This window comes from Artibeus jamaicensis, unplaced genomic scaffold, assembly GCF_021234435.1.
Source record: "Artibeus jamaicensis isolate MK-2021 breed Jamaican fruit bat unplaced genomic scaffold, CSHL_Jam_final contig_402, whole genome shotgun sequence".
Lineage (NCBI taxonomy): Eukaryota > Metazoa > Chordata > Mammalia > Chiroptera > Phyllostomidae > Artibeus > Artibeus jamaicensis.
Window position 1 is genome coordinate 3,529,839 of NW_026521818.1, and position 18,769 is coordinate 3,548,607.

The following is an 18,769-nucleotide window of genomic DNA, read 5'->3' on the forward strand; positions in this document are numbered from 1 at the left end:
ACCACATTGTCTTGAACACTGTAGCTTCTCAGTAAATTTTGAAATTAGGAAGTGTGACTTACAGAGTTGTGCAACCATCAACTTTGTTCTTTTTTGAGATTTAAAAATTTTTTGGTTATTCTGGTTCTCTTGAATTTCTAAATAAATTTTTGGAGTAGTTTGTCAATTTCTGCAAAAAAAAGCTAGCTTAGATGTTAATATGTTTTGAGTTAAATCTGTAGATCAAATTGGAAAGTGTTGCTTTCTTAACAATGTTAAATCTTTAAATCCATGAATATGAATCTTTCCATTTATTTAGATCTCCTAATTTATTTCAACAATGTTTTGTCACTTTAAGAATATAAGTTTTGCACTTATTTTGTAAAATTTATTCCTAAATATTTTACTCTTTTTGATGAGGTTGTAAATAAAGTTGTTTTCTTTAAATTTGGTTTTTAGATTGATCATTGCTAGTGTATAGAAATATTATACAATTGATCTTTGTATATTTCTCTCACACCCTGTAATCTAACTGATTTATTTATTCTGACAAAAGTTCTGATACATTTTATTGCATTCCTTAGGATTTTCTGTCTACAATGTCATGTTGTCTGCAAATATAGTTTTTTTCTTCTTTCCAATTTTGATGGAAATTATTTCATTTATTTCATTGCACTGGCTAGGACCTCCAGTACAGTATGAATAAAAGTAGTGAGAATGGTAACATCCTCATCTTTTTCCTGATCTTTGGTCTGAAGCATTCTGTTGTAATGATTTTATTATTTTTTTACCTTAAAATGAGCCATAACTTTGTTATGAGGATTAATTTGCTTCCGATTTCAGAACTTTTTCTTCTGTTTACACATGCAGATATGTGCTGATTAGAAGGCTTACTTGCGCAGTGTGGAGAATAAGACAGTGCCTTACAAAAATGGGGTTTGGGAGTGACCTGAAGAATTCACATGAAGCTGTGTTAAAATTGCAAGACTGGGAATTACGGTTGCTGGAAACAGTAAAGAAATTTATGGCCCTGAGGATAAAAAGTGATAAAGAATATGCATCCACTTTACAAAACCTTTGTAATCAAGTTGATAAGGAAAGTACTATCCAAATGAATTATGTCAGCAATGTATCCAAGGTAAGAGGACAAACTTCATCATTTTTACATATAGTGTCATAATTGTGTTAAGGCAAATAGTTCATACGAGATATGTTATAAACCCCAGAATACATTATGGCTATGATTAGTGTTGCTCTAAATAGTTGATTATCTTTTGAATATTTTAAATAATAACATACATTTTTATATTTATCCATTGAGTTACAATTTACAGTACTTATTTCTTTGTGTGTGTCTAGGTTTCCATTTGGTATTGTTTTTCTTCTGTTTGAAGGACTTTAACATTTTTTATAATAGAAATCTGCTGATAATTCCCTTTTTCAGGTTTTGTAAGTGTGAAAATGTCTCTTGTCTTTGCTTTTGAAAAATATTTTCATTGTTTAAGGAATTCTAGTTTGCATTTTTTCTTTCAGTACTTCCAAGATACTGCTATATTATTTTCTTGCATTGTTTCTGATGAAATATTTCTGCCTAATGCTCCTCCTGACCCACCAGCTGTGCTTAAAATTTTATCATTAATTTTAAGCAATTTGTTACACACCTTTGTGTAGTTTTCATCATGTTTCCTATGCTAGGGGTTTCTTAACCTTCCTATATCTGTGGGTTTACAGTTTTCATCAACTGTGAAAAGATATCAGCCATTATTAATTTTTTTTTAGTCGTCCCTTTTCCTCTTCTACTCGGGAACCTGGTTAAATATATATGTGGCCACTTGAACTTATCCCACAGTTTACTGATAATCTATTTTTCTGTCTTTTAGTGTTTCACTGTAGTTAGTTTCTCTTGTTATGCCTTCCATTTCTCTAATCTTATTTTCATGCAATGTCAAATGTGTAGTTAATGACGTCTTGTGTATTTTTCATCTCAGACATTTTTCATTTCTGGTGCCCTTGAATAACCCTACCAATGAGATGAACTCTGTCACCTTGACTGCTCCTCTGCCAGCAACATCACTTCCTTCCTCCTTCCTCCTCCTCTGGCACCTCCCTTTGTGTATCATCCATATTTAAATGTAAATATGCCTATGAGTGCCCTTAAAAAAAAATCTTCTCATACCTGTCAAAACCCAGGTTTTTCTTTTATCCCACTCCTGTACTTTAGGGTAAAGGAATTGCAGAGAAGGAAACAGAAACAGAGTAGAGTAACATTTCCATGTTGAAAATGAGCAAGTCTTAAATAAATGAATTATCTGTAATAGTTCAATTTGAATCTTTTTTTAACTTTCATATCTCTACTTAATATGCACATTCTTTAGATTCTTGAGCATGTGGAATACAGTAATAGAAACTGCTTTCTTGTTCCTGTCTTCTATCATCTGTGTTATTTCTTTGTCAGTTTGATTGACTGATTTTTCTCCTCATTTTGGATTGTATTTTTCTGCATGGTAATCTTTGATTTGATACCAGGTATTGTGGATTTTACCTTTTTAGGTACTGAATAGTTTTGTATTTTTAAAAAATGTTCTTGAGCTCTGTTTTGGGATATGGTAAAGTTACTTGGAGACAGTTTGAACTGTTTGGCTCTTGCCTTTACATTTGTTAGGTAGCACTAGAGTTATGTGTAATCTAGGGTGAATTTATCTCCTCTAGTGAGTTCAGATCATTCTCAGTGCTCATAGGATGGTCTCCAAATTATGAAATTTTATACTCTGGCTGTTGGGTCCTGGCTCGATTCTGTGGCTCTATGTGAGCTCTAGACAGTGTTCTCTGTAATCACTATGGGCAAGTTATTTGCTTGGCCTTAGACTCTTGAGCTAGCTGATTAGTACTTAGCTAAATAATCAAGGGTGAGCCTTTTGCAGTTCTCCTGAGGTTGTTTTTTGTTTGTTTGTTTGTTTGTTTGTGTGGCTCTCTCCTCTCTAGTACTCTGTCCTTATCTCTTCTCCAGTACTCTGGCTGCCTTGGTCTCTCAGTATTCTGAACGTAGTTTGTTTAACTTACAAGTTAGTAAATTCTTCTTGGCTCTTTCATCCTGGGATGTGGCCTGAAAACATTCTCTGTTCAGCATCCTGGGGTAATCTTAGAGCTTGGTTAATTCATTTATGGTCTTTCAGGGTTCACTGTGCTTCATTGCCTGGTGTCCAGTGGTTTGAATACTGTGTATTAAATATGCTTTGTCCAGTTTTTAGTTGTTTTAGGCAGGAGGATAAAGCTGTTCCTGTTTATCTTGACTGGAAGCAGAAGTCTTGCAACTAGTGATTTTTATGTCTTTAACAAAATAAAATACCCAGTAGTTTTAAGAATATAACAAAGATTCCCTTGTGCCCTCTAGTCACTTGTTAGCATTTTGACATATTTGCTGTATGGCTCCCTTTTTTGATATAACTGTGTGTATATGTGTGTGTATAGATTTGAATGCTTTGCAAGTTGGTTGAAGTATTATGTCCCTTTATTCTAAAATACTGAAACATGTATTTTCTAAGAACATACCCATAATACAATATCAACTTTTGTCAATTGTCCCAATAATGTCCCCTTTTGGCATTTTTTAAAATCCTGATTCAAGATCTAATCTAGAATCACTCATTTCATTTAGTTATATCTGTTCAGTTCCTTTAATTTGGAAGATGAGTGTGAGAAATCACACTCTGTGCTTCAGTAATTTTTCTTTTTCACTTAAAGCCATTCTGAAATATGTTCATCAGTCTTTAATCCTGAGGGTATGGTTTTTTATGTGGTTTTATTTCCCCTTTCTGTTGCTTGTGTTACTTTTGGAGGAAATATTGGGAGATAGAGGCTTAGGTGGTCATGTTGCTTTCAATTGCCTGGACTATTTCCCAGTTATTTTAATATTTCTTTACTACTTTATTCCTTGCAAAATAAGATATTCTGGGCTAATCTTAAATATTCTCTTTTCCAGTCCTGGAATAAACCTGTTTCTCTGGGAATCCTGGTTTCTTTTGGTAGAGAGAATATTTAGATAATTAAACAATTTACTATGTATGGGATTTTTGTATCTTACAATATTGTGCAAACACACACAATGCTACAATGGATAACTGTCACAGATGTGTTTTTGTATTATTAGTATCTTCAGAGTATATTTCTGGAAATGGGATTTCTAGGTCAAAGTTTAAATGTATATGTAGTTTTGTTAAATATTGCCAATATAAATATAAATTTTAAAAATAGATCTCGTACCATTTTGTATATCCACTAGAAATATATGAGAGTACCAGTTTCTTTTTAATCTTGGCATAAGAGTGTTTTGTCAAACTCGTGAATCTTTTTTAAACTGGTAGGTAAAATGGTATCTAGAGTAAGTAGCTTTACTTTATATTGTTCTAAATATGAGTGAAATTAAATATCTTTTAATATGTTTAATAGCTATTTTATTTAGATAACTAGTTTTATTCTGTGCTAAATGTGAATTTTACTTTGTGTTTTCTTATTCATCTAAAATTACAGCTGTCAGAAATAAACGAAATCCAGATTGAAAAGGAAGAGGTAAAATTGTCTGTTTGCAAATGATAAGCTTACACAGAAAATCCTAAAGACTTTACCAAAAAACTTTTAGAATAAATAAATTCAGTAAAGTAGCAGGATTCAAAATTAACATATAAAAGTCAGTGTGTTTCTATACACTAACAACAAACCATCTGAAAAAGAAATAAAGACAGCAATTCTATTTATAATAGCACCAGAAAAAATAAAATACTTAGGAATAAATTTAACTATGGAGGGAAGTATGTATATACTAAAGATAATAAGATATTGATGAAAGAAGTTGAAGAAAACACAAGTAGAAAAACATTCCATGTTCATGGATCAAAAGAATTAATATTTTAAAAATGCCCATATTACCTAAAGCCATCTATAGGTTCATTTCAATCTCAATCAAAACTCCAGTTGCATTATTCACAGAAATAGAAAAAAATTCTATTATTCATGGGGAACAAAAAAGACCTGGAATAGCTAGTAATCCTGAGGAAGAAAAACAAAGCCAGAGGTATCACAATTCCTGATTTTAAATTGTATTATAAAGCAATAATAATCAAAACAGTATGATACTGTCATAAACACACAGACCAATGGAATGGAATTGAGAGCCCAGAAATGAATCCATGCATATACAGTCAACTAGAATTTGACAAGAGATCAAAGAATGGTTAATAAATAGTGTTGAGAAAACAATATTCACATGTTAAATAATGAAATTGGGTCCTATCTTAAACCACTCACAAAAGTCAACTTGAAGTGGATTAAAAATTTAAATCTTATCCCTGAAACTGTAAAACTAATAGAAGGCAACCTAGGCAAAAAACTCCTTTTCATTAGTCTTAGCAATGATTTTGGGGATATGACACAAAAAATACAAGCAACAAAAGCAAAAATAAGCACAAAGACAAAAATGAAAACTGCACAGCCAAAGAAACTGCAAAGTGAAAAGGCAGCCTATGGAGTGGGAGAAAATATTGTAGACCATCTATCTGATAAGTGGTTAATGTCCATATAATTCAATATTAAAAGACCAAAAAATTCATTTAAAAGTTGGGCAGAGGATCTGAATATACCTTTTTCCAAAGAAGACATATAAGTGGTCAACAGGTACATGAAAAGATAGTGAATATTACTCATCATCAAGGAAATGCAAGTTAAAACCACAGTGACTTACCACTTCATACATGTTAGAATGGCTATTATCAAAAAGACAAGAGACAGACACTAAGTGTTGTCAAGGCTGTGAGAAAAGGGAACCCTTGTATACTGTTGGTGGGAATGTAAATTGCTATAGCTACTTTGGGAAACAGTATGAAGGTCCTAAAAATATTAAAAATAGAACTACTTATGTGATCCAGCAATTTCACTTCTGTGTATATATATCTGAAGGAAATAAAGTCATACCTTGAAGAAATCTCTCTATTTCCATGTTCATTGCAGCATTATTTATAACAGCCAAAAAAAAATGGAAACAAGCTAAGTGTCCATAAATGGATGAATGAGTAAAGAAAATATTTTACTTATACATATAGGCAAAAGGTCTGCCCAGAAAGTGTCCAGCCATTTAATATAAAAAATAGAGACATTTATTGAAGAAAATACAAGATACAAGACACATTGTATATAGGACTGATGCCTCACTTTCCTTCAAAGTTTTGACCTCCTTGAGGAAATCTGGTTCATTGGTAGCAATTTGAATGAAGTCATTAGCACTACAGCATGATATTCCTTCTGCTCTGGTAGCAGAGACCATGGAACAAATTTTGCCATGACACGTTTCATGCCACAATCCTGCATGAAAATCACAGACACAGTAGTTTTTGGAATTCCCAGATCAGCTTCTAGTTCTCACACTGTCAGTCGCCAATCTTTGTTGATTGCAACCTGTACACGTTCAACATTCTCAGGTGTTCTGCTCGTTGCAGGCCTTCCAGACTGTGGATCACTTTCAACAGATTTTTGACCATCTTTGAAGTACTTGTGCTACACTTTTGTTTGTGACACACTCACTGCTTCATCCCCAAAAGCCTTCCAAATCATCCAAATAGTTTCTGCGGAGGAATGTTCAAGCTTAATGTAAAATTTGATGTAGATTCATTGCTCTACATGCTCAGTCATTGGCTACACAGTACACATGCTCACTCAGTGGTGTCTACCATCCCCACTGACTAGTACAGTGAAGTCATCATATTCATGCATGTGCATTCCAGTCCACTCCTTGGTGCCAGGTTACATCGATGTCATACAAACTGCCCTTGTAGTCCTTGTTATATTAACAATGGCTAGACTTTTTCTGGGTAGACCTAGTTGTATATAGAATGAAGTATTTTTCATCCATAAAAATGTTAAAATCTTGTCATTTGTAACAACATGGATGGATGTTGAGGGCATTATGCCAAGTAAAATCAGTCAGAAAGGGAAAGACAAATACTGTATATTTCCACTTGTACATGGAACCTAAAAAAGCCAAACACAGAAACAGATACTAGAATGGTGGTTACCAGGAGCTGGGTTTGGGAGAAGTGGGGAAAATTGTTCAAAAAATATAGACATACAGCTATGAGGTGCATAAGTTCTGGGGATTTAATTCACAGCATGGTGACTGTAATTAACAATAGTACTGTATTATATACTTAAAGTAGTTAAGAGAGTAGATCTTAAATGTTACCACCACAAGGGGGCAAAGTAATTATGTGAGATAATGGAAGTGTGAAGCTAAACCTTATTGTATTAATCACTTCACAATATATACTGTATCAGATCATTATGTTGTATACCTTAAACTTATCCATATGTTACATATTGTGACCAATAGTGCAATACAGCTAAAAAGAAAATAAAAATAAAATTATACTTGTCAGAATAGTCAGCTCTTCCCTGAACTCATATAGTGATGCAGATAATTCTGAAATAACCTATTTGAAAGGAGGTACTGGCTTACCATTCAAACATGAAGTGGATTGAACTATTGCCTGTGTTCCATATACTACATGGGGTTAAAAGTAATGAAAATATTTTTTTATGAACCAACTTTATTATTTAGTGTCATAGGTAATGTAATTTAAACTTATATAACTAGAGTTTTAACTATATGTGTAACTATTTTAACTATGTGTGTGTGTATATTTCTTGTCAGACTGTAGAGTCCATTCTGCTATAATGCTACATTTAAAAAAAAAGAATTTGTTTCAATACAACTAATATGGTAGGGAGCAATTTGAGCATAATGTGATTTTGTATTTGCTTATGCAAACACAGAAAAAATACTAGGTGAATGCTAAAAACTATCCAGCTGAGCCAAGTTTCTTAGCAATACATCAAACACAGACACAAACTTCCATTGCTTACTGGTTACTTCTGTTTATTCTTAGTGTTACGAGCCACACTTATCACCATGATATATTGCAACTCCCTGTCCAAATACAGGTAGCTCTTTCTCCCACTTTACAATAATCTACAAAATCCAATTCTGCTGACACCTACTTTAATAAATAAACATCAGGGTTTCTCTTTTTTTAGGTAAAGTGCCATGTTTATGGTAGTACTCATGCATTTCCTCACCATTTAATATGTGTAAATCTGTGCAAGGTTTTTATTAGGTTGCTGTCTTTAAAATGTATCCCTAATGAATTTGAGTGTTCTACCTTTACCACCATTTTCTCATAGGCTCTGTTATTTTTATTGTGTGATTTTGCACAACCCAGAGATTATTAGGGATACAGATGTTTCACTGCAATAGTACTTGTGTGTTAGAATTACTTGGGAGACTTTAAAAATTCTGATGCCTGGATCCCTTTCAGAATGTATTAAATTAAAATCGCAGGTCATGGATTTCAAGAAATGGTATTTTTAAAAGCTCCCAGTTGGTTTTTACTGCAGGCAGAGTTGTGAATCACTTGCTTAGGTAAGCTAGAAAATGTGGAAAGACAGGCTCTTCTGAACGGGGAGTACCCTAGGTTTCCTTTGCTCTTGTAATTCAGTCTTTGAAAATTGCAGTTTTAGGGACATTTAATAATGACTTGTCTTCTGGATTTCCATATCTGATAAGAATTCAGATATTTCAAAGCATTCTTATGTAATAAGCAAATTCTGAATAAAACCTTTTTGTTTCAGAGAACCATTCATTTTGAGTTATTGTGTGGTACAGAAACTATGCTTTCTTCATGGAATTTTTATGTTGTATTTTTAAAATATTTCAGTAAGAAGAAAGAAAGTGGTTAGAAGATATAGTCTGCAAAGGAAAGCTATTTGTGACAACCGTTATTTAGATATTTTTCAAGCTTGAGTCATCTTGATTATTTTCAGTGCTTTACTGTAATTACAGCTCCAGTAGTAGTTTGTTCTTTGATTCATTGTCCCAGAATAAATATTTTTTTGTATAAGGAGCTCAGAACACTTGAACTACTGTACGAATTTATATCCCCATAAATCTGTTACTTAAAATGTGGAAAACATGATATACCTTTCTAAGAGATACATATTTTTTCCTACATGTAGTTTCCTTTAAAAACTGAGTACAGTGTTTCTTTCAATTATGTATTCATGCTAGTATAACTGATTCTTTTTACCTGTATTGGTTTCCTAAAGTAAAGTAGGCATTTTAGAAGTTATGCTAATTATTGTAGAAACCTGAAATGCTATTGTATTGTCTGAAAAGTTCATTTGTTTTTTTCTGTAAGGTGGCTCTGGTAGCACTTAGTTGTCTTTAACTTCATTTTAAATAATTGTGTTAGATTGTATTGTGACAGCTGTCATATCAGTGTGCATTAAAAAGCTTATCAAAATTGGTGAAATTTCATGTAACCATTTTATTTATTTTTAACTATATTTTATTGATTATGCTATTACTGTTGTCCCAATTTGTTCTTTGTTTGTCCACCTACACCCAGCACCCACACTCCATTAGGCAATCCCCATATCATTGTTCATGTCCTTGGGTCATAAGTATATTTTCTTTGGCTACTCCATTTCTAATACTGTACTTCATATACCCATGGGTATTCTGTAACTACCTATTTGTACTTCTTAATCCCCTCACCTTTTCACTTATTCCCCTGCAACCCATCCCATCTGATAACCATCAAAATGCTCTCTGTATCTATGATTCTGTCTCTGTTCTTCTTGTTTGCTTAGTTTGTGTTTTAGATAGTTGGTAGATATGTATTTATAGCCCTTTTATTGTTCATAGTTTGGATTTTCTTCTTTTTCTTAAATAAGTCCTTTTAACATTTCATGTAATAATGGTTTGATGATAATGAACTCCTTTAGTTTTTCCTTGTCTGGGAAATTCCTTATCTGTCCTTTGATTCTATATATCTTTGCTGGGTAGAGCAATCTTGGCTGTAGGTCCCCACTATTCATGACTTTGAATGTTTCTTGCCAGTCTCTTATGGCTTACAAAGTTTCTTTTGAGAAATCACCTGACAGTCTTATGGGCACTCTTCTGTAGGTAATTAACTGTTTTTCTCTTGCTGCTTTTAAGATTCTCTCTTTATCTTTAATCTTTGCCATTTTAACTATGATGTGTCTTCATGTGAACCTCTTTGGATCCAACTTGTTTGGGACTCTCTGTGCTTCCTAGACTGGTATGTATATTTTCTTTGCCAAATTAGGGAAGTTTTCTTTCACTATTTTTCCAAATAGATTTCTAATGTTGGGCTCTTCCTCTTCTTCTTTTGGCACCCCTAAGATGTGAATGTCATACTACTTGAAGTTGTCCAGAGGCTGCTTACACTATTCTCATTTTTGGGGGATTCTTCTTTCTTCTTCTTGTTCTGATTGGATTTTTTTTTTTTTTTTGCTTCCTTATGTTCCAAATCAATGATTTAATTCTTGGCTTCATCTGCTCTGCTGTTGTTTCCTTGTAAATTGTTCTTTATTTCAATTAGTGTATCCTTCCTTTCTGACTGGATTTTTTTATGCTGTTGAGGTTCTCACTAAGTTCCTTGAGTGGCCTTTAACTAGTGTTTTGAACTCTGCATCTGATAGATAGCTTATTTCCATTTTGTTTAGTTCTTTTTCTAGAGTTTTGATCTGTTCTTTCATTTGGGTCATGTTTCTTTGTCTCCTCATTTTAACAGCTTCCTTGTGTTTCTTCTATGTATTAGGTAAAGCTGTTATGACTCCTTGTCTTGGTAGCATGGCATAATGTAGTAGGTGTCCTGTAGGGTCCAGTGGTACAGCCTCCACTATCACGCTAGCTGGGTACTTGAGGTATCACCCTTTGTGTGAGCTGAGTAAATCCTCCTTTTGTAGTTGAGCCGTGGTTCCTGTTGGCAGGTCAATGGGAGAGATTTACCCAGACCAGTCAGCTTCAGTAACTGCCTGTGACCACTGACCACCAATCTCCACCCTTTGTGGAGGATCAGCTCTGCAGGGGCAGTGTGGTGGTCAGATGTGGTCTATAGCTGTCCACTGGGTGTGTAGGCTCTGGGGTTTCCTGGGTGGTACGGGCAAAGGTCAGCCCCAACCTGTGTTCTTCTAGGAGCCACCCTTCCTGAACTATAAAGTAATCTCAGTTGGCTGCTACTTGTGATGGGCTTGGAGATTTGCAGGCCAAACCAGATTGTGAATCCAGGCTGGCTTCTGCTAGTGCTGGGACTGGGGCCACTTAGCAAGAGGTACAAGGGGCTGAGGGCCACTGAGGCTAGCTATTGCTTATTTGAAAGTATTTAGGAGTTATGAAGCATGAGCCAAGGCCAGCCATTGATATGGAAAAGCCACTATTAACAGCTGTAAGTTGAGTGGTATGGAGCCTCATGGGATCTCCAGGGTGGTGCAGCAAATGATGTTTGCCTGGTTGATGGAGTCTCAGCAAAGTCACCCACCTGCTGGCTCTGTGACTGTGTCAGGGGAGGGTTCATAAAAGGGACAGTGGTCTCTTCCCGCCTTTCTGTTTGGGAGAAAGCTGGTCCCCAGCTGTTGCCTTGATTCTAGACACTCCAGTTCCTCCCCATGTGCCAGTGGTGCCTTTCAACCTACTCCTCAGTGCTGGAGTTTAGAAGGGAGTGAGTCTGAATAAGTCTATGTGTGGATTGTTTAAGAGGAACTGCTTGGGCCTCCAGAATTTTCTTCCACTGTCTCAGTCTCTGCTGGTTTTCCAGCAAGAAGTTATGGGGACTGATCTTCCTAGCACTGGATCCCTGCACTGGGGGGCCTGGTATGGGGCTCAACTCCTTGCTCTAGAGACATCCCTCCTGAATTTTAATCCACCACATTTGGAGGTGGGACCACTGCTCTCTACCCCTCCTAACAGTATGGATGGATTTTTTTTTTTTATTCCATAGTTCTCAGACTTCTATTCAACTCGATTTCTGATGGTTCTGAGTGATGGTTGTTGTATAACTTAGTTGTAATTTTGATGTGGTTGTGTGAGGAAGTGAGATGTGTTTACCTGTGCTGCCATCTTGACCAGATGTCCATGGTTCACCTTTTATGTTCTATTTTTAAAGCTGAAAATGTATAGCATACGTGACATTTTCAGCATATTGTGCTTTATTATTTCAATAAAGGTAAAGATGCAACTGAAATGCAAAAAAAGATTTGTGCAGTGTATGGAGAAGAGGCTGTGTCGGATTGAACATGTTAGACATGATTTGCAAAATTTTGTACTTGAGATTTTTTGCTGGATGATGCTGTCTGGTTAGGAACACCATTTGAAGTTAATAGTGATCAAATCAAGATATTAATTGAGGACACACATAATGTTATACTACATGGGAGATAGCTAACATAAAAACAATCCAAATGAATAATTGGTGAAAATGAAAAATGTGTCTTTTATTTTACAGGAAAAAACATATGGACTTTTGGCCCACCCAAAAATCAGTGTATGCAGCTGATTTTTTTTTTTTTGCTGGGGAGGGGATAGAGTGAATAAAATTTCTGTAAATTGAGTCATTGTTCTTCTTTTTTTATTGTGAAGTAAGAGATTTATTTCTAGGAACTGTTTTGGTCAAAAACAATAACATATGAAGTCAGAATCAATTTAAGAATCCAGGATATCTTGAAATAGTTCATTTCAGGACAAAACATTTTTGTATACTATTGATATTACTCAATATGTAACTCAGCATTGTGAAAATTGTTCTAAAACTTGAGTCTGGAACCAGTCATTTTGTTTCCCTGGTGCAGAGGAAAAAGTGTACTATTTGTGTGTCTATCTTAAAGTGCTACTCTTTCTAATTTTATTTTATTGGGGTTGGTTAGATGACCCCATGATGATACCATGATAACATGATGACTTATTTCTTAATTTTTCTACTTAGGGACATTTGAAGTGGGGTCATTATTTTGGATAGAAGCCCATATATAGTAAGAGGCTTCCTTCATTTTCATTTCATTTCTTCTAACAGCAAATCATATCAAGAATGACTCACTTATCTTGGCCTACAAGGACTTCTTTTTTTTCAATTACAGTTTACATTCAGTATTATTTTGTATTAGTTTCACATATATAGCATAGTGGTTAGGCCATCATATACTTTACAGAGTAATCCCCTGATAGTTCCAGTACTCACATGGCACCATACATAGTTGTTACAATATTATTGACTATCTTTCCTATGCTGTACTTTATATCCCCATGAATATTTTGTAACTGAATCTGTATTTTTCAGTCCCCCAATACCTCTCCTCTCTGTCAACTCTCAGTCTGTTCTTTGTTTCTGTGAGTCTGTTTTCATTTTGTTTGTTTTGTTTATTTTGTTCTTCCTATTCCACATATAAGTGGAATACAGTATTTGTCTTTGTCTTTTTGAATTATTCACTTAGCATAATACCCACTAGGTTCATCCACATTCTTGAAAATGGTTGGATTTCATTCTTTTCTATGGCCAAATAATATTTATAGTATATATGTTCCACAGCTTTTTACCCACTCATCTATTGATGGTCACTCGGGTTGATTCCATAGCTTGGCTATTGTAAATAACACTGCATTGAACATAGAAGTGCATTATATTCTTTCAAATTTGTGTTTTGGATTTCTTCAGATATATTCCCAGAAGTGAAATCACTGGGTCATTTTTAATTTTTTGAAGAACCTCCAAAATGTTTTCTACAGTGGCTGCATTATTTTAATTATAATATATCTTGGTGTGGGCCTCTTCATGTTTTTCTTGTTTGAGACTCTCTCCATTTCCTGGACTTTTGTGTCTCTTTTCTTCATCAGGTTATGGAATTTTTCAGTCATTATTTCTTTAAATAGGTTCTCGATTGCTTACTCTGTCTCTTCTCTTTCTGGTACCTGTATGATGGAGATGTTGTTATGCTTCATGTTGTTCCAGAGGTTCCTTAAAGTATCCTTATTCTAAAACAATCTGTGTTTTCTCTGAGTACAGACGATGGTGCAAGCCTGAATTTATCTGGACTACTTTTTTATTCCTCTTAGTGCTATATTTTATAAGATTGACAGCAGGAAACAATAAGGTGAGGTTAGGCAGCCAATCAAACTGAGGGTGAAGGTTGACTTTTCTCTCCATAGAGAGAATGCTCTCATTGCGTATTACAGGCTATGAGTTTAAAACTGGGATTTGTGGTAGACATGGGAAGGATAATCAGAAAGACTTGCTGATGGATTGTTCATGGGGAAGGGTGGCCAGAGCTTCTAAGAATCAGAGACTTTATTTTTTAGAAAGAGAAGGAATGTTTATTACTAGTGTTTGGAGGTTTGGAGGAGGAGAGAGCCAGGTTTCTGCCAAAGCTAGAAGATAAATGGAAATTTCTGATAAGAGGTATAAGGAGTTTTCTCATCATAGATCAAAAGTAGTTCTTTTTAAAAAATATATTTTATTGATTATGCTATTACAGTTGTCCCAACTCTCCAGTTTTTATGCCCCTCTGCCCTGCACCCCACTACCACACACATTTCCCTCCCTTAGTTCATGTCCATGGGTCATACATGTAAGTTCTTTGGCTTCTCCATCTCTTATACTATTCTTAACCTCCCCTGTATATTTTTTACCTAGCATTTATGCTTCTTATTCCCTGTACCTTTTCTCCCATTCTCCCCCTTTCCACTCCCCACTGAAAACCCTCCATCTGATGTCCATTTCTCTGATTCTCTTCCTGTTCTAGTTGTTTGCTTAGTTTGTTTTTGTTTTTAGGTTCAGTTGTTGATAGTTGTGAATTAAATGCCTTTTTAATGTTCATAGTTTAGATCATCTTTTTTTCCTTAGATAAGTCCCTTTAACATTTCATATGATAAGGGCTTGGTGATGATGAACTCCTTGAACTTGACCTTATCTGGGAAGCACTTTATATGCCCTTCCATTCTAAATGATAGCTTTGTTGGATAAAGTAATCTTGGATGTAGGTCCTTGCCTTTCATGACTTCAAATACTTCTTTCCAGCCCCTTCTTGCCTGCAAGATTTCTTTTGAGAAATCAGCTGATAGTCTTATGGGAATTTCTTTGTAGGGAACTGCCTCCTTTTCTCTTGCTGCTTTTAGTATTCTTGCTGCTTGTCTTTAATCTTGGGTAATGTAATTATGATGTGGCTTGGTGTATACTTTCTTGAGTCCAACTAGTTTGGGACTCTCTGAGCTTCCTGGACTTCCTGAAAATCTTTCTTTGCCAGACTGGAGAAGCTTTCCTTCATTATTTTTCAAATAAGCTTTCAATTTATTGCTGTTCCTCTTCTCCTTCTAGTACCCCTGTGATTTGGATGTTGGAGTGTTTTAAAGTTGTCTTGGAGGTTCCTAAGTGTTTCCTCATTTTTTTAAATTCTTGTTTCTTCATTCTGTTCTGGTTGAATGTTTATTCAACCTTCTCTTCCAAACTGTTGATTTGAGTCCTGGTATCCTTCCCTTCACTGTTGGTTCCCTGTACATTTTTCTTCATTTCACTGCATAGCCTTCATTTTTTCCTCCATTTTGCGATCATACTCAACCATTTCTGTGAGCATCCTGATTACTAGTGTTTGGAACTCTGCATCTGATAGGTTGGGTATCTCTTCATCGCTTAGTTCTATTTTTGGAACTTTGATCTGTTCTTTCATTGGGGCCATATTTTTGTCTCGGCACAGCTGTTATGTGTAAGGGGTGGAGCCTTAGGTATTCGCCAGTGTGGGGTAACCTTTGTTGATGTGTTGCGGCACTGTATGTGGAGGGGGGTGGTTGGAGAAGGAACAATGCCGCTTGCTCAGCTTTCAGTCACTTCCTCTGCTACCCACAAGCAAATTGGGGCCTTCTGGTGCTGATTCCTGGGTGGTTGGGTCTGTGTACATTCATGGACCCTGTAGGCCTCTCCATTGAACTCTTTTGTGAGGCTGGGAGCTTCTCCCACCATCACAACCCCCGCAGGTTTTTACTACCAGGTTTTGAGGCTTTATTTTACCACACTGTAATCCTGGGTTGTACAGTCTTTTTCACTCCCCAGTTGTTCTTCCCAGTTATCTACATGCAGATGTGGGACTACATAGTCTACCAGCTGCTGCCTTGCCTTATCAGGTCTTCCCACTGACGCCTTACCATGTGTCCTCTCCACCCTGGCGACCTGTCTCTGCCCCTCCTTCCACTATGTGTGAATGTTTCTTCTTTAACTTTTTGGTTGTTCGGTTTTTGATTTTCTGGCCGTTATGGCTATTTTTTTGTTTTTAAATTTTGTTGTCCTTCTTTTGGTTGTGCAAGGAGGCAAAGTGTGTCTACCTATCAGGGAGGAGTCCTTGAAAGTACAGGATTCAATAGGTAGTGTCCTGGGCAAGAATAGGAGATATTGAAGGCAATATGGGTTTGACAGTCAGGGTGATAATATATGCCTCGGAGCTTAGACTTCCTGCAATGACTTAAGTGAACAGGGCTTTTAGGAAGCATAATATGTGCCCTTCTGGGAGGAGGAAGGCATTCTGATATAGTTCTGTGGTCTTTAATATTGGCTTTCAAGAAAACTTCTCCCCTGGGCTGCAGCAACTCCTATATTGAATCATGAAAATATATTGCTATAAAACACTTAGAGATTATTTATATTTTGAAGATAGAGAAAAAACTGATTCCTTTCACTTTTTTTCTTGTAGCCTTAATGTTATCCCCTTGGTATAGAACGTTTTGCCAACAGTGTATTTTTTAGAATGAAAATATCAAATGAAAAAGGTAAAGCTACAAGAGTTATTAGAGTCATTTAGTTTATCTTTTAAATCCACTTTTTTTTATCATTTTAAAAATTGTTTTCACCTTTGTTAAACTTTAGGCTTTTATGGAAGAGCTCCATTAGTTTTAAATTGCTTTGTGGCATCAAGAGTGTGTTAATATGTCTTAGATTTTTTAATTTGAAGATAAATATGAGTTCATAGGCCACATGTCTTGTTCTGTATTTATTACTTAAAAACCAAAAATGACCCCCTCCCTAAATAAGGTTTATTTTTGAGAAACATATATAGAAGTATTAAAAATAATATTACCAACTCAGACCTTGGAGAGTTTTGACTGTGATTGAGAATTTACTTTCTTTAGGGTATTGTTTTGATTTAGTATTACATTGGAAATTAACTGAAAGAGAATAGTTGTATTCATTTACAGATCAAAAGCATTAGAGTAGAAAAAAGTATAAGAGTAAAAATACTAGTTTTGTAAGTATTCGAAACCATACCTTGTTTATTTTGTATCTTTAACATGGATCCTCACTGAGCGTGGTTGGACTCCAATAATTGTTTCTGAATTTTGAAGACCTATAGTGAAGAGCATTCATTTGTTACTTTTTTCAGTATTTATAAGATGGAAAGTTTAATATCAAATGACTTGTTTTTCCAGCGGTATCCATATTCTCACTTGTTGAAACCCACCATTTTGTGTCTCTGCTATTGAGGCACTAGGCTGTGCTGGAAAAAACATTGAGAACTAATGGTATTTATTATGAAAAGAGAATGACGACACCTAGAAATTCAGAGAATGCCTGTATTTAAGACATAAACAGCAAAAGAAGAGCAGGTAGAAAGATTGAGAAAGTATCTTTAGGGAGGGAGGAAGACAGTTTGGAATATGGAAAGATAACTCATGCAAGCCAAAAACAGAAAAGTATAGGGAAGAAATGAGTCCATAGGATCAGATGCCAGAGGGGTTTAGAATGAAGATGGGAAAATTCTGTTGCATTAGGAAATGGTGACCTTACTGAGGAATTAGAGTCATGTGAGCAGAAACAATATATCGGTGTATTGAAAATCAAACAGAAGACTGCAAGTGTGGATTCTCAGAGTGCCTTAGTCCCTTTCCTACTATTCTGGATAGTCTCAGATTACTTACTTTTGAAGTATTCATACTTGAAGATGTTAACTATGCACATTGGCCAGAAACCTATTTTTATATTAATGTAATTATTTGTATTAAACAATATTTAAACTTCTTGAGCACTTAAAGCACTGCTAAATGCAGACTCTTAATATAGTGCTAACTTTATTTCCTTATGTTTTTAAAAGTCTTGGCTACTTATGATTCAGCACACGGAACAACTGAGTAGGATAATGAAGACACATGCAGAGGACCTAAATTCTGGGCCCTTACACAGGCTCACCATGATGATCAAAGACAAGCAGCAGGTGAAGAAAAGTTATATAAGTGTTCATCAGCAGATAGAGGCAGAGATGATTAAGGTTTGTCTTTTCATTCTCAAATTTTTATTTAACTGATTTTTAAATTCACTGAAAAATATTTCTTATTCTGTTTGACTTATAAAAATTATTTATTCCAGTCCTGGAAGGTGACTCCATTGATTGGAACATTGTCCCGTACACCAAAAGGGCAGTTGGGTGTGTTTTGGAGGCAACTAATCAGTGTGTCTCTCTCTCACTCTCTCTCTCAATAAGTAATATATAAGACATTGATTACAAGATATACTGTTACTTTATGTACTCCTACAAAGTAAAAAATGCTGTCAATTAAACTATGATACAATGCTTCTATATCATTTAGAATTTTTATTTTTATTTTTACTTATTGAAATAGCTCTTTTAGGCTTTTAAAAATTAGTATCATATAACACTAGGCATAAAATAAAAATGAAAATATAAACAAAATAAATTACAATATTTAAAAATTTTCTCTACTTTCAGTGTACTTCTCCTGAATAACTTTTGTAATTGTTTTAATTATGAAAATTTGCAAATGTACAAAAGAGGAGCGAATAATAAAATGAACTCCTATTTGTCCTCTCACCCACATAGTAAATATTTTTTCATCTATTTGTGTTATACAGGATCATTCTAAAGAGAATTCCAGATACAATTTTATTCATAAATATTT

The 18,769-nt window shown here is 35.0% G+C and overlaps 1 protein-coding gene across 5 annotated transcripts in view; it reads left to right on the plus strand.

Moving 5' to 3' along the window:
* Positions 1-18,769, plus strand: part of FER (FER tyrosine kinase) — a 411,880-nt gene that overhangs the window by 51,386 nt on the left and 341,725 nt on the right. For all 5 annotated transcript variants that reach the window (XM_037138616.2, XM_037138612.2, XM_037138614.2 and 2 more), the window contains 2 exons: positions 850-1,117; positions 17,947-18,120. In XM_037138616.2, coding sequence (XP_036994511.1) covers positions 911-1,117; positions 17,947-18,120 — 381 coding nt within the window. In that variant the 5' untranslated portion in view covers positions 850-910. The remainder of the gene's footprint in view (positions 1-849; positions 1,118-17,946; positions 18,121-18,769) is intronic.